We start from the raw sequence: 16,264 nt of genomic DNA on the forward strand, positions 1-16,264 counted from the left end.
CCCTCCAGTTATAAGGTGACCCATTTATTCTTGCTATTCTGTACACCAACAGCTGTTCCCCTTCCTTTCCTCATCGATCTTGGAAAGTATTTGAGTGATTTCCATGTTCAAGAAATACCAAAAGGCATGGTTAACACGGGGCCCAGGTTTTGTTTGTGTATGTGTCTTCCATCATTGTATTCTGAGACAAGGGCTCTCTCCATGATAGAGGGGTGTAAGATTTGAAGCTACTCAACCCTGCTCTGGCTGATATCTAAATGTGAGAAAACAAAAACACAACCAAACCAGCCATACACATGCCTTTATTTAGATCAACTCTTTTCAGAATGGAGCCAAACTTATGAGTCATACAGCCCAAAGTATCCAGCCCTCTTCCACTGAGCTAGTTTATCCCGGAGCGGGCCCATCCTGAAACAATCAGAACCAAGTACTAGTTTGGTTACTGTCCCATGAGTGGGACAACATGAAGGTGATGGAGGACTCTAGCACAGCAAATGCTGAGTGCCATTGGCAAATGCTTCCGGGAACAGCCTAGGGCAAGCTAAGGAACTTCCTTCAGAACTGAGGCCACTCAGATTCTGAGCAAGCCTCTCAGCTGGGCTACAACTACCTGAGGCAGACAGACACTTGCCTCCATTTGGCAAAGGGACAAAATTGTTCTCCCTCGTTCCTTAACTGATGGGTCAGTGTGGGCGTGACAGATGGACAGATGCCCTGAGGCTGAGTGGGGAGTGAAGTAGAGGAGGAATGAGACCAAGGAGGCACCTGGAGGCTTGCGGGGTGTGTGTGGGGGGGGGGGGTAGGTGCAGCTACTGTGTCCTTTGAGGTAAGTGGCTGTAGCTATACTGGATGAAATGGAAATCCTGAGTGATCTGTATGGCCTTGGGTGAGGCCAGCTTGGTTCAGGCATACATGGTGAGCTGCAGCCACTGAAAGAGGAAGTCCCAGGATCAGAATGTGAACAAGAAAAGAGAGCCCAACCTTAAGGGTGTGATAGGGTAGGGGGAAAGGGACATCCCCAGCATGCCAGACACTGGGAAGATTTTTCTAAGAAGCAGTGGTTTATGGCATGCTTCTCCGGTCTCTACTAGAAAGGTATATTTTCCAGCCTAAAAGCTTTTAGGATCCAAGTCCCCGTTGGAGACTTCTCCCAGTACGCATTCCCTACGAGCCACATGCCCAGCTGAGCTTCCCTTTCCATTCCGTTCCCATTCCATCCCTCCACCTCCATTGATTCCTCCACCCTGAATTTGAAGGTGTGTGGTGAGTGTACTGCTTCTATTAGGCTTTACCTCTAGAACGTTGAGTTTGATGATACCGTCTCCATCCTTGTCAAATGCATTGAAAGCTCCTGTGTGGAAGAATGCACAGGCCAGAGGCCAGTTAAAGGGTCCCTTCCCCTCCAGTATTATAACTTTTCTTAAGAGGACTGTGTACTAAGTGTTGTCCTTCAGCACAAAAATCTGCTGGGCCAAGTACCAACCATCATCCTCCCTTTGCCAGCCCATTCTGAGCTTAAAGAGAGTCTGTGCTTTTGTTCAGACCCTGTTGGATGGAGTAGACTAGAAGATGATCAGGCTGAGATTCCTATTGCGGCTCCTGTCACTGTGGGGGGAGGGGCACAAGAGTGCAGAAAGGTAGCCCCCGCACTTACTGAACATGCCCTCCAGCCTGACGAAGCAGCAGATGAAGCTGTCAAAGTCGATGTTCATGTGCTTGTCTGCATACCGCATGGTGATGATGTCGTAGAGCTGGCTGTTGAGGTGGAATCCTGTAGGGGGCAGCACGGGAGAGGACGAAGGAGGCTGAGGATTAGCCTGGCATTCTATTTTCCCTGCCTCTCAGCCACTCTGGCCTGGGGGATGAGAAGCACTTTCTCCTTCCTTTGGCTAGTAGGCCCCTAGCGGCCTTCTGCCCCCACCCTCCAGTTCCTGCTTCCACCAGCCCGAGTCCACATCCCCACCACCCACTTGCTTCCCCAGCACCTGCATCATTGACTGCATTTCGCATCTCATAGCTGTTGATGGTACCAGACTGGTCTGTATCATAGTGTTTGAAAATTTTCTGGCAATAGAAAATTTCAGGACAGAGGTCACATAGTAACCCCCTGAATTAACCCCCTCTTTCACTCCCTTGCTTCGTTCTCTGCTCACCTGCCAGGCTTTAATCTTCTTCCAAAGGTGATGGAACTCTTGCAAGTTCAGCCTCCCAGAGCCATCTGTCTGGAGGAAGGAGGTCAGGGCTACAGGGCACACATAGCGAAATCCCCCTGGGTTGGAAGGAAGGGGGGTCTAGGGGACTACAGGGAAGGTCGCCTCACAGGAAGGCTCTGCCCCAGATATCCTACCCACTGTCCTGTCCTGGGGTTTAACCCTCCCCTCCACACCTTCTCAGCCAAAGTTAGTGTCTGCTCTAAAACCCAAGGAGCCTATCTCCTAAGGACCATTTTTGCTCAGGCAGGGCCTTAGGCAGAATCCCAGGCCTGAGGTGAGGGCAGAGGTTAGGGGCTGGTTACAACCCAATGTCTTGCCCAGCTGTGCCTCCTCCAACGGCCCCTCTTTCTCACTGGGCACCCCTCATTGTTGCTTTGGCCCCCAGGGGCTGCATGGGGCGGGGGGAGGGTGGCGGGAAGGATACATCCATGAGAGCAATCATGCTACGGCAGGACTCCAGCGTGAACCCTTGTGTCTTCAGGTCCTTATCTGGGAGGTATGGAGAAGAGTGAGGAGCTTCTTTCAGATAACCGGACACACACTCATTGCCTGCCCGTCCTCCACACACAGTCTGAGCCACTCACGTTTGTTCACAACCGTGTTAAGGATATTCTTGAGCTCATCTGCACAGACCTCCATATCCTGAGGAGGAAGGGAGTAGAGAATGACAGTCCAAGGGGACAGTAGCTGATGGAACAGAGGGTTTGCAAAACAAATCCCAGCTCTCCATGTTGGTAAAGTCCCTGTCAGTGCTATTCTGTCATGGGAGGCTGGGGTTTTTCCAAGGAAGACACAGCACCCTCAGTGTCCAGACCACAGTGGGCAGGCAGCTCAGAGCAAAAAGGCCTCCGAGGCACCCAAGTGGATGTTGGTCTAAACTCAAGGACCTGAGGATTTGTGTGTGGATTTCTGTGGCACACATGCATATCCCCCATTTCCACCAAAAGCCAGAAGGGCCCCTACTGAACAATAATGAAATAACTGGTCATCAGAGCAGCTAATCAAGGAGAGGAGCCTCTGTAGGAGTCCAGGTTGGCGGTACTCACCTCGCCTGCTATCTGCCTAAAAATGTTCCGGAACTGCTGCTGCTCCTCAGTCTCTTGGCCGGTGTTGCCAGGCCGTGGCTGTGGAAGCACAAAGGAAAAGTGGTTCACAGTGATCAGGGAGACAGACAGACCCATGAGGAAAGTTCCTTCGGGTCGAGGGAGCCAGAGTGCCTAAACCAGCCCTAGGTGGCAGCAGGAGCTGGGTACAGGACAAATGGCTTTTCTCAGTTGAACTTAGTGAGCCGGAGTGACAATCCTCTAGGCCCAGCGACCCTTCGCTCCAGACATCCCAGCCAGAGGAGTTAGATAAGCCATGCCGACATGTAGACAGCCCCCTTGGTCTTCTCTCCCCACCCCCACCACTGTTTTGAGCTTGACCATCCGAACCAAATGAGCTCTAGAAGGACAAAGGGGACCAGACCATTTTGGTACTTCCTGCCACCTCTGTCATCAAGGCCAAATCCTCAGAGGATGCCCACACGCCACGATGGAGGAGGACATTCCACGATGGACATTCCACGATGGAGGAGGTGGCCCCGGATCGATCTGTGGACTTTGGTCCCTCAGCCTCATCTCCACTAAAGCTTTATATGACCTCCTCTCCCCACATCAATCTAATACCCTTCCCTGGGCTCCACAGGACTCCAGTGCGGATGTCCATCCCTTTTTTGCTACTATTCTTTATCCCCTCATTGTCAAGAGCTCGAGGACACCAGGGCACAGGAGTTGTTCTGTCTTGGGCTCTCTCAAGCTGGCTGTGTCCCAGGCTCTGCCTTCCTTTTCCTTCGCTGTCCTGGCTGGGGGGCTCCAGTGGGCAGGCTTAGCCTGTCCTTCCCAGGCCTGGGACTGGCTTGGTGTGGCTGCCACCCCCTCAAGACATTCGCCCAAGCAGCATCCCAAATTTTAGGAGAACGTGATGAGAGAAAAGGTCACTGGGATAAATCCAAACCTGCAGACATTAAAGGGACACCCCACCATACAGCCCCTCCAATCCAGAGGCCCCCACTGTTTGCTAGCCACCCCATTCATGCCACATGCTCAAAAACCTGTGGGGATTTCTCTGGCTTATCAGGGCTTGCTTTGTCTCTGCCCTCCTCTGATTCCTGGTCCACACCCAGTTCCTTGTTGCTGTTTGCTCTGTCCGAAACGAAGATGATGGGCTGGAGAGAAGAGGGAAGTAGGGAAGGGGCAGGAAGGAAGCAAGGATTACAGGCTGAGCGGGCACATGGAGGCAGCCTCCCTCCTGGAGCGGCTTCGTCTAGTGAAGAGGAAAAGAGCAGAGCTGGGAGCTCTTGAACCTCAGTTCAAGCTCCATCCCTGCCGCTAACAAGCTGTGTGACTTGGGGTAAGATGCTAAGTCTCTCTGGACCTCAGGTCCTTATCTCCTGATGGTAGAGCTAGGAGGGTTCGACAAGGTAGGTAGTACCTGTGAAAACGCTAAGAATGTTAAAAGTAGTGAGATCCACTACAATGATATTCTATTATTTTTAGGCTTTTTTTTTTTTCAAATGGAAACACTGTTCAAATTAAATTTCCCCAGAAGCCCAGTGTATCTCACGTCATTAAAAACAAGCCTCTCCGCTTGATGAAGAGGGCAGAGCTCTTTTTCCTCAGCACACCTGTATCAGCTGTGGCAGCTACGGAGGCACCTCCAAGGAACCTCTGCGACACCGCAGAGGACAGACTGAAAAAAGACTCCGATTAATGGGTGAGAGGTCAGAACACAGGGCTAAAATTCCAGTCCTGTCCTCACAAACGAGCAATAACCTCTCTGGCCTCCCGTAATGCATCCATTAATGCGGATAACAGAACCTGCTCAGCCTTTCTCATGGGGCTTTGGTGGGGATCGCATGAGAGGCTGAATATAGAGCTACTGCAAAAACACTGAAGATGCTACCCAAATATAAGGGATATTTTCAAGACATGCTCAAGCAAGTGAAGAGGACACAAAAAGAGCAGGGAGCGGCTGCCATGCTGTGCCACCCTTCGTTGGTGCCATCACCCCACAGGGAAAGCCAGAGGAAGGCAAGGTTATAGGGGCTCATGGCTGCAGTGCAGAGAGCAATGTGGCAGTCAGAATCTCTCTAAGCAAAAAAGCAATGGGACCGGTTTCTGAATCCCCTTCTGCCTTTCCATGTGGTTCATCTAGAACTGCACAAATGGTCAGACCTACAGAAACAGCTCCTAGAACTTTGGCTCCCAGCAGGCCCCAACAGCCCTGGCTTGCTCTACCTTCCAAGCAAAGGGTCTTGTGCAAGCAAATGATGCCTGTGAGGATCCTAGAGCAATTGTGGGTCACAGTTGGAGGGGAAATGTGTGCCTATGGATATGGTTTGGCCATGGTGTGGCCATGAATCACCCCTGCCAGGCACACATCTCTGGGCCCAAGTGTGGGTCTGGAAAACACAGGTCTTGGAGTGTAAGGGGCCTGCACCAGATCAGTGAGGGCAAGAAACATGGGTTTGGGGGCAGATCGATGTGGCTTCCAGTTTCCCCATTCATTAGTTGTTTCTTTGGCAAGTCTCTTCACTTCTCTGAATACTTGTAAAGTATCTATAAAAGGGGAATAGTCATAACGCTCACCTTGTAGATACTGTTGTAACTGAAAACAATGTATGTTTTACCCCTATCACAGTGCCTACTGCATGGTAGGTGCTTGATCAGTGTCAGCTCTGGTCTGCACCAGCGTCAACACTTAGAGGACCTCTACGGTAGATCCTTCCAGGCACCACCATAAAACACTAATGCCAAACCTCATCCGAAGGCCTGTGGCTAACTACCTCATGGGCCCGAGGATGCCCAAAGGTCAGTCATCTCTGTATGGCACTCTGAGCGGTCAAACCAAAATTCTGAAAGGGTTAGTCATCACTATAGGCCCTGGGGACAAGGGGAAGGTTATGGGGTACATGGAGCTGGGATATAGGAGGGGATTTGAGTTGCTAAACAACTGTACTTCTGAATTCCAAAACCACACAAAGGAAACAATGCCGCTGGTCCCAGATGAAAGCTTTGTTCTGAGGTCCCTGAGATGCTCTTACCACACATGGTCACCTTTAGCAATGGTGTCCTCATAACAAAGTGGTTATAATCAGGACACTGAGGCCCTGGTGAATCAATGGATCATAGCAACCTCCCAAGACCCCAAGAGGGGAAGCTGTCCAAGTAGCTCTCATTCCCCATTAAACCAGTCAAGTTGATCAGCAACTCTGGGGCTATGAGGGTGAAGTTCTCTTTCCCTTTCTCCACTGCTACCTGGACACAGGTCTGTTGGGTTCCATGGCTTTGAGGAGCAGGCCTATGGAGAGGCTGCTTTCCTAGAAAAGGATGTGGAACAAGCTTCACCTGGAACGAGAGCCCTGGTCATGACTTAGCCTCTCTGGGCATCCTCTGTCATCCCCTACAGAGCAGGCTAAGGAAACAGGAGGAGTGGGGAGGAGGCAGGGAACGGAAAGGAGGGAGAAGGAGCAGTCCTGCCTCCAGAGCAAGCACCTGGCATCTCAAGACTCTCTCCATGGAAACCCTCACACACCTGTCTCACTGTACCCTGGGAAACACAAACAGTTGCTGTTCCCCCCACCCCAAAGAATCAAGCCCTACTTAGCACTTCTGAGAAAGAAGGGGTGCTCCTGGTTTTTGCAAGAGCCCCCACATCAGGCCCATTTTCACTGGTTGGCCATCCTCTTCCTCCCTCATATGAAAGGTGAGCATGGTGGTTCAGGGCAGACTCTGGAGCCAGACTGCCTGGGCTCTTAGTGCTGCTTCTGCCACACTTGGACAATTTAGGGGATCCATCTGTACCTTTTCTTTCTCTGAAAGTGGGGAGGATAACAGTACCAATGTCATGGGGTTGTTGTGAGGATTGAGCATATCCATGGAAAGCACCTGGAAGAGTGCCTGGCCCGTAGCCTTCACCTGACCAGTGTTAGCTAACATTGGTCCACACCCTTAGCTGTGACCTGGGCCCAGGAAGGCGAGGTGGGGGTCAGTGAGGGAAGAGGCAAGTCTGGTACACATGCTGTCACACACACACACGTGCACAAACACACTCTGCTGTCTACCCACTCACCCTGTTACACCCACCTTGGTTTTTTTCTTTTTCTGCATAAGGAAAGGAAACAACAAATGCAGAATAAGTGAAAATCAAGTTTCCAGAAAACCCAGTGGCTTTTGACTTCCCTGTGATTTGGGCCTCAGCTTGGAGTGAGGCTCTGGGGTCCAGAAATCTGGGCCACACAGAGCCAAAAGAGGCCTGGAGGGTGAAGGGAGGTCAGAGTTCTCCATGCTCAGAGACTGGTGGCCGCTCTGGTGGCCGTTCTTATAGTCCACTCCTATTAGACACCGCCAAGGAAAGGAATCTTCGGGCTAAAGTTTTATATTTTTAAGTGAAGTTAGTTTCTAAAACACCAAAAAAAGTGGCTCACCCAAACTGGCCTGAAAATGAATTTTGCTTGACTTCCAGAGTTTGGGGGGGTTTGTTTTGTTTTAATTTTTTAAAACTCTTTTTAAGTTGGCTTCATGTCTAACATGGGGCTCAAACTCACAACCCCGAGATCAAGAGTTGCGTGCTCTACCGAGTGAGCCAGCCAGGCGCCCCCGTTGAGCCAGCCAGGCGCCCCCGTTTTGTTTTAGCAGATATTTATAACATAGGGAGAGACTTAATGTGGGAATCTAAGTTTGGGGCTTTAAAACAAAATAAAACTAGGAGGTCTGGCAGGCTGCACTGGCAACGATCTGGGGAGCTGAGGGCAGCTGCTGCCTGTACCCTCCAGATGCCATAGTCACCACCACTCCGGTTGTCCCTCCAACACTGAAGCTAGGTGTCAGTTGAGAACTCCAGGCGAACATGTCTGTGGAGGGACATCAAAAGCTCCACATGTGCCTGCCCTACCCAGTTCAGTGGCATGCCAGCTCCCATAAGCTCCTGAGTTTGAGATTCCTCATCAATATACTACCCTGATTACTAATGTTTCACAAATAAGAATAGAACCAAATGCATTTAATCCTAAGATGAATGTCCTGTGATAATTCAGAAGGCACTTGGAGATCTGGCACTGGCATAGGGTCAGGATTGGAGCCCTGAGTGTCACCACCCAGAAGATAGCTCAGTGGGGCATTTGCTGTCCTCTTATTGGCCCAAGTCACACAGAGCACAGGGGATGTTTATAAACCAAGGCCCAAAAGCCCAAGGCAGTCACAAGACTCCTTAACAAAGAGAAGCCACATATACCAACTCTGTGCTTCTAACTCACGGACTCAAACACGTGGGAACTGGTCTCCACATGGCGACTGGGGAAGCAGCCTGAGAACCTGGAGAATCTGGGCTCCGAGAATCTGAATGTCAGTTTCAGCCCTGCCATTTAATGAGACCTGTGAACCACGGGAGCCATTTAACCCCACTGAACCTCTACTTCCTTAGCACCAGGGATGATAATAATCTTATCACATCTCAGAAACCTTGCAAGGATCAAGTGAGGTAATGCATGTGGGAAGTACCTTTTGAGATATAAAGCACATGAATTATAACCACCATTTAAGGATCTGTGCTGTGCCAGGCACTTCACATACATGATCTCATTGATTCAAACTTCCTAAGAGCCTTGCAAGGCACATATTATTGTCCCCATTTTACAGAGTAGGAAAATGAGGGGTTACGTAACTTGTCCAAATCACCCAGCTCTAGGTGGAGGACCCAGGTTTTGATGCTGACTCCAGAGCTGGTGTGTATTCTTTTCCATATGTGAGACTGACTCTCATAATCCAATCTGTTGCTCTTGTTGTCCCTTACTATGGCCTTGACCCCTCCCTCTCGCTGTTCAAACTGCTTTTCCCTTCTAGGACTCTTCTTCTGTGCTTCCTAGACCCTGGATTGAGTACACGGCCCAGTACCGTGAGGCCTGTTACCTCTAGTTGGGACAAACAGAAACTGCACTAACATGGAAGAATTGCCCTGCAGGCCCCAGACTCCCATCTTCTCTGCCAATACCCACTCTCCCCTCCACCGCCCCTATGTCCCCTGCCTGCATGGGGGAAGGTGAGCCTCTGGACCTTCTCACACATAAGAACTAAAGCACTCACCACGGGCCGATCCACGGAGATTGTATTTTCAACTTCCCTGTGGAGAAACACAAACATGAGCGGGGGTCTCACTGTCCCCAGGAGTAAGCAGGAAGCATAGAGAGAATTTGCCCAGGCCACACAGGTCCTCAGAGCCAAGTCAGAGCTGACTTCAAGGGAACCACAGGAACTAATACTCCACCACGGGAACCAACCCCATGTAGGCACCATCCCCAGCAGCCAAGTGCAGACACATGGGTTCTTGTTGGCTTTGCCCAGGTGCCCAGACTCAGCCACCTACCCCTAGACTTTGTGTTTCTCAAGGGCAGAGTCCAGAGTAGTTGGGCTTATGAAATCATCTGCAGTGAGCAAAAAATGCAGGATGTGGCCTTGCTGGCTTCCCTGGTCACCTCACATAAAAGTTCCGTCACCCCTAATGCCTCCTATCCTTGTTCCCTACTGTATTTCTTTCTCCTTATCACTTACCTCCCTCAAACACATATATGCATATTTTTCCCCCTATGCATTGCTGTCTCATGCTAGAATGTTGAACTCCATGAGGGCAGGGATTTCTTTCTGTTTAATTCACTGTTCTATCCTTAGTCCCTAGAAAAAGAGTGCCTGGAACTTAGTAGGTTCTCTATAGAGATCTGTGGGGTGACAGACTGACTAAACAAATGGAGGAGATGTGGCCAGTGAGTCAGGAGCAGAGGAAGAAGGGCAGCCTGGCCAACATATCCCAGGATTCCTGGAGGTGACAGGTCCAGCTACCTCACATCTCCAATCTCTGGAATGGGCCACATGGGCTTTTAGGGACAGGAGGGGAAAGCAGGCTGACTCACTCAGAGAGGTTCCTTTTTTCAGAGAACACCCGGAGGATGAATTCTCCCTCCTGGTGTGGCTCATAGGTGGAGGGCACGATGACATACTCGCTGGGAGGTAGGCGGAAGCGCTCAGACACCTCCCGCATGTTGATGTAGGTCTTGCTCCTGGCCTTGGAGGCATTGTACAGGAAGAAGTCCTTCTGCAGGTGCTGCTTGTTCCCGTGCATCTGAAGGGGAGAAGAGCCCGAGGGACCTGAGCTCCTCCAGAAGGATGTCCTGTCCTGCTCACAGTCCCCATCCAGGGGTTACCCCAACTCCCTGGTTACCCAGTTCACTGTCATGACCTACCTACTTCCGATTCCCAAGGCCTCAAATAGCTCAACATCCCTGGAGCTCCCTACCCCATTTCCTCTTTTTCTGTTGTGATTCAGAAGTGAAGGTCAAGTCTATCATTCCCCCCACTTACCAGAACTGCTGCTGGTCAGCTCCAAATCACCTCCAGGCTGGGGAAGGACCCCAAGGAGGCAGGAGGGGCCTTGGCTGGGGTCTGAGGGAGGCGATTCCTCCATCCCAAAGAGGGCAGTCACCCTCAGAATGTGTCTGTGTGACTGTGTGCGTGAGTGTGTAACTGTGAGTACAAATGTGTATGAGTGTGAGCAAGTGTATGCGTGTGTGTGAGAGAAGAAGTGCGTATGAATGTGTGAGAGCGTATGTGTGACAGTCTCTGGTGGGAAGGGATAAAGGGCTTCTCATGAGGGTGATAGTCAGGGGGTCATGCAGTACCCTGAGGCACCCGCTCTGGAGTTGTGTGACCCAGGCGAGACCCTCTCCTATCATAGTCCTGTCCTCAAACCCCACCAGGAAGCTTCCCGATGTGCCACTGATAGACACAGGACCCCCAGGTAATGCTGCACACAACTGCTGGCCGCTGCCACTTCTGTACCTCTTTGGGAACCTTGAGGAGAAACAGAAAAAGAAGACGCTCAGATTCTGTGGACTTCAGATCTGAATGGGGATGAAACTCTTGCAGGGAGGGAATGCCCACAACTGTGGAGTGAATGCAGATGTCTGACTCCTCATCTACTCCTCATCTATCTGGCCAGCCCCAGCCCCAGCCCAGCCCTGCTCCATCTCCCCCAACCTGGTTTTTTCCACTCATTACAAATATCTAAGAGATTCTGACACATGAGGGTCTGATTCTAGGAGTTCAGGGCCAGGGGGGCGGGCACTGAGTATTTGGGAGGCTCCCCACCCCCAAGGAATGTGTTTCCTGGGCTAAAGCTAGTCAGGAACTGCACACCTCGTAGATGGCAAAGCCAATGGTGAAGAGGTTGGCCCCCAGCTTCCGGTCCTTCCTCCGGTTCTTCTGCATCAGGGCCACCAGGAAGCTGCAGATCACCTCCGAGTCTTCAGGGTCATCGTCCTCCTCCAGGAGCTTCAGACGGTACTGTGGGTTGGTCCAGAAAGTGTCTGTGCCCCCAAGGAAGGAAACGTACATTCAGATCTGCCTCTCAGAGAAAGGTCAGGAAGGGAAATAAGACAGAGGGAACCTATTTATCCCCTGCATCTAGGCGCTCAATAAATACAGAAGGCATGACGCAGGCATTTGCCAAACTATGTGGGGGGAACTGTGCTCCACCTTTATAGAGATGGAGCCTCACTGCTTGGCTGTGTGTGGCTTCTTCCCCCTCCCGGAGCTGTGATTCTCATTCTCTGCTGATGGTTTCCCTTTCCTCACCTGCCCTTTAAATGTTGTTGGTCCTTGGGATGTGGTCTTAGGCCTCTCTCCCACCCCACTATTCTGCCTCCCTAGGCCGTCTTATCCACTTAAAAAAACTTTTTTTAATGTTTATTTTTGAGAGAGAGAGAGCAGGGAGGGGCAGAGAAAGAGGGAGACAGAGAATCCAAAGCAGGCTCTGAACTGACAGCTGTGAGCCTCATGTGGGGCTCCAACTCACAAACCCCTGAGATCGTGACCCGAGCTGAGATGGAAAGTCAGACACTTAACTGACTGAGCCACCCAGGCGCTCCTGTTTTATCCACTTTTTAACTGTCCCTGCATGACCATAATGCCTGAACTATATATATTCCACAAATATATATCAAGTTCTAATCATACAACCAAGTACCATTCTAATCTGTGTATCCAATTCTCTAGGACACGTCTTCACCTGGTTATTTCTACAGGTGCCTCAACTTCCCACGTGCCAAACCGAACTCCTCTCCCCACAAGCCCACAACCAACTCCACCAAAAAAACAAACAACATGCTGATTTTTCCCTCCTGTATGTTTTACATTGCGACATTGACACCATCCACTCAGGCCCCCCAAACTGGGAAGCTTGAAGTCACTCTTCAGTGACGTCACCCAATATTCTGTTCCCTAAATCTGCCCTCTTCCCTCCATCTCTGCTGCCCCCGACTTGCTTTGGTTTTCATCATCTCTGGCTTGTGCCCTGGCAGGCTCTGCTAACTCCGTTTTCCAGTCCCATCCTCAGCATTATGAATGTAGTGTTGTTCCGACACAGTGTCCTGCTTAAAAGTTGTTACCAGCTCCCCACCGCACACTCCTCAGCAGGCGGTTTCCTTCTTGGTAAAATGGGGAGGGTTTAATAAGATAAGATACACCTGGAACTTAATACAGACTCAGTGAATGGTATTATTCCACCTGGAACTTGTTGCCCTTGGACCCTCCCCCATCCCGAGCCTCTCCCACCTGGGAAGTTGCGGCAGCCTCCGGCAGAACAGCCCCTCACCCAGCGGCCCTCGTTCACGGAGACCGTCCACGTCTGCATCTTGTCAGACTCCAGGGCATCCGCCGTGAGGTTGCAGATCTCCAGCTTTGTGAAATGGTAGATGAAATCGTCATATGACATCCTGAGAGGTTGGAAGAGAGAGACCCATATGGGAGGCTGGGAGAGGTAAGACTCGGGGACCGGAGCAGCACCATCACACAGTTCACAGGAACTTGGGCATGGCCCCAGGGACGCCCCTGCCCTTCCTCGTTAGGGTAAACACTGTCAGTTCTCATGCCTCCACCCCAAACTACTCTCTCTTCCAGTAATAGCTCAAACTCCTGTGTCCTCTCTGGGAGAGCTCGGTAGCAATTCAGTTCTCCCAATGGCACCGTGTGCCTCTGCCCTGGGCCCCGGTGCTGTGCTGGGCTCACCGGAAAGAAAGACAGTTTGAGGAAGGACAGACAACTAAGCAAGCAATTTCAAGGATGATGAGTCTCACTAATTAATCCCAGTTCTGGGCAAAACACAGGGATCCGGAAAAGTTTCCTTTAAGCTGAGACTCAAGGGCTGAGTAGAAATGAGCCGAGTGAGGATGAGGGTGGCATTGGGTGAGCAAAGCAGAGCTGCTTTGGCCCAGGAGACAGGGAGCAAGTGGCTGGGGCCATGTGCACGTCGGAGGGATATAGGCGAAGCAGGAGCCACCTTGTGCTGGCCTGGTCCCAGGCTCTAGTTGTTTCTGTGACTGGCTGGCTCCTCTCAGAACCCCATCCTGTTGGGCTTTGGGCTGGAGGAAGAGAACAGGGCCCAGATCTCCTGAGAGCTACAATGTGATGGCCTCTTTCCAGGGATTGAGGTTTGAGATTTCAGCTCCCCACTGGATCCCTTACCCTTCAGGGTCCTCTTGGGTCCTGGACTCACCAGAACTCTCCATCCTCAGTGACCTGGTGCTGCAGACGGGCCTTCTCAGCTTTGTCCACAAAGCTCCAGTCCTTCCAACTGGAGGGAAAATGGAGGAATTATGGAAGGAAGAAGAACGGGAGAGGCCTGACGTGGGATGGGACAGGAGGTACCAAGAGAAATACGAAAAAGTTGAAAGAGTAGCCCATCTCCAAATTGCAGCAAGCAGGAAGCATCAGATATGGAAATCTGATCTGATTCCCTCAGTGTAAAACCCAGTAATGGCCTTCTACTATCCTCAGGAGTAAGTAAGGCCTTAAATGGGTTTGTAAGGGCTTAACCTTTCTCTGGACAATTTTTTGTTTCCTCCTCACACTTTAAATTTTTTTTAATGTTTTTCATTTCTGTTTTTTTGTTTTTGTTTGTTTTTGAGAGAGAGAGAGAGAGTGAATAGGGGAGGGACAGAGAGACAGAAGCACAGAATCTGAAGCAGGCTTCAGGCTGTGAGCTGTCGGCAAAGAGGCCAACACGGGGATTGAACTCTGGGACTTCGAGATCATGACCTGAGCTGAAGTCCGCTTAACTGATTGACCCACCCAGGTGCCCCATATCCCTCCTCACTTTAAAGGTTAAGAGTTGACCTTTGGAAATAGATTAACTGGATGCCATTTGATAATACCATTGCTAGCTACATAACCTTGGGCATGGCACTTAACCTCTCAGCTTCTGTTTTCTCAATTGCAAAAGAAGAATGAGTATTATGATCTACTTATATGGCTGTGATGAGCAATGAATGAAATAATACATGTAAAACTTGTAGACCAGTGCCTGCCATCTAACAAGTAACTGAGTTACTGAGAAAAACACCAAGTATGTAAACATTTCCTTTCTTCTGTCACCCCAGGAAATAGCCTGGCTTCATGTTTCTAAAGGCAGGATGATTTTTCCACATGTCTCCTCAAGAGGGAGGAAACAACACATCTGTGTTTCAGGCTTGTTGAGGAGAATAAAACTAAACTGGGTTGTCCTTGGAAAGGTAAAAGATTGAGGAAGTGCTTGGGGTCAGGGAATGCTAGAGGGGAAATGGAGATTACTGAGACAGCAGAAGGAGGGACATGGGGTGGGGAGGGTTGGGGGGGGCGTTGGGAGGGCCCCTAGGCGGCTCAGGTGGCTCAACTGGCTCACCTGGTTAAGCATCAGACTTGATTTTGGCTCAGGTTGTGATCTCAGGGTTTGTGAGTTCGAGCCCCACATCGGGCTCTCTTCTGACAGTGCGGAGCCTGCTTATGATTCTCTGTCTCCCGCTCTCTATGCCCCTCCCTCTCTTTCTCTCTCAAAAATAAATAAATATTAAAAAAAGGGGGGAGGACACAATACAGGCCCAGAGATGGGCCCCACTTGTCAGCAGTCCCTGCAGTCGAGGCATTGGCAGGACATGAGTTAAGGCTGGACACCAAACAATGAGGCTGGAGGACACAGTGAGGGTCCCTGTGGGTGACCTGGCCCAGTAGAATGGACAACTGCTGGGGCACTGAGGGTCTTCCCAGAGCAGAGAGCACAGGTCAAATGCCACTCTCACCAGGCCACATTTTTCTATTCTTCCTGTCCCATGCAAACTAGGTGAGGGGATCCTTCTTTGTGACCTTTATGATAGCATTTATTTTAATCATCAGTGGGGCTTTTTTTGTCCTTCCCACTGGAGTCTGCAGGGGCAGGGCCTATGTCTGTTCGTTTCTAGGTCCCAGCTAGTAGCATGGGGCTGGCCGCACACTCAGCACAGAGGAAGTAAGGATTTGTCTCCCTGATGAGTGAAGGAATGCCAGAGAATGGCTGCAAGAGGCAGTAAGAGGACTAGAGTCAACCCCTCAGTCATCCAGGGAGGCTGCCTATTCACAGAATATCCTCAGTGTCTGTGCCTGTGCCTGCTGTTCAGTAGGTGCTCAATAAGACTTACTCAGCAAATGAAGAGCTGAATGAACCAGTAATGATGGTGCTCTGGGTGGAGGTAAGCACAGGGGCTGAAGGCACACATGGCTACTGAGTCCTGCTATCTCCTCTTGGGAATAAAAGAGGCACTCAAGGGGCTTCTCTCCACTCAGTGAGGCAATTGGCCATCAGCCTATGAAGCCTTGTAAATGTTCCTTTGTAAATGTCCCCCGTGTTTGTACTTTCGCTGCACCCAGTTCATTCCATTCACTGATAAGTGGTAAGATCTTTCAGGGGGACTGTGCACCTTTTTCATGGGGACAGCAAGGGACAGGAAATCTTAGCACTGGCTAGGCACTCTCCAGCCCACCACGTAAGTGTTAGTGTTGTTCCCATTTTACAGATAAGGACACAGAGACTCTGAGAAGGGAAATCCCTTGTCTAGTCCAGACCCCTGCATTCACACTTTGCTTCTACCTGGACCTAGCCCGTGCTTTTTAGAAACTTTCCAGTCAATGGCCATCAGTGAGATCTCTGGATCCCCAGCTCTCCTGGCTCTTCTGTGG

The 16,264-nt window shown here is 50.6% G+C and overlaps 1 protein-coding gene across 1 annotated transcript in view; it reads right to left on the reverse strand.

Moving 5' to 3' along the window:
* Positions 1 to 284: 284 nt before the first annotated feature.
* The window catches only part of CAPN3 (calpain 3), a 50,363-nt gene continuing 34,383 nt past the window's right edge, over positions 285 to 16,264 (reverse strand). Inside the window, 16 exon segments of the mRNA XM_030318419.1 lie at positions 285 to 929; positions 1,293 to 1,351; positions 1,655 to 1,771; positions 1,986 to 2,064; positions 2,154 to 2,222; positions 2,638 to 2,702; positions 2,798 to 2,855; positions 3,260 to 3,337; positions 4,306 to 4,419; positions 7,340 to 7,357; positions 9,335 to 9,371; positions 10,156 to 10,364; positions 11,081 to 11,092; positions 11,438 to 11,607; positions 12,854 to 13,014; positions 13,794 to 13,871. Of these exon segments, the coding sequence (XP_030174279.1) occupies positions 903 to 929; positions 1,293 to 1,351; positions 1,655 to 1,771; positions 1,986 to 2,064; positions 2,154 to 2,222; positions 2,638 to 2,702; positions 2,798 to 2,855; positions 3,260 to 3,337; positions 4,306 to 4,419; positions 7,340 to 7,357; positions 9,335 to 9,371; positions 10,156 to 10,364; positions 11,081 to 11,092; positions 11,438 to 11,607; positions 12,854 to 13,014; positions 13,794 to 13,871 (1,351 nt within the window). The 3' untranslated portion in view covers positions 285 to 902.

The sequence above is a fragment of the Lynx canadensis genome, chromosome B3 (assembly GCF_007474595.2).
Source record: "Lynx canadensis isolate LIC74 chromosome B3, mLynCan4.pri.v2, whole genome shotgun sequence".
In the NCBI taxonomy this organism is placed as follows: Eukaryota; Metazoa; Chordata; class Mammalia; order Carnivora; family Felidae; genus Lynx; species Lynx canadensis.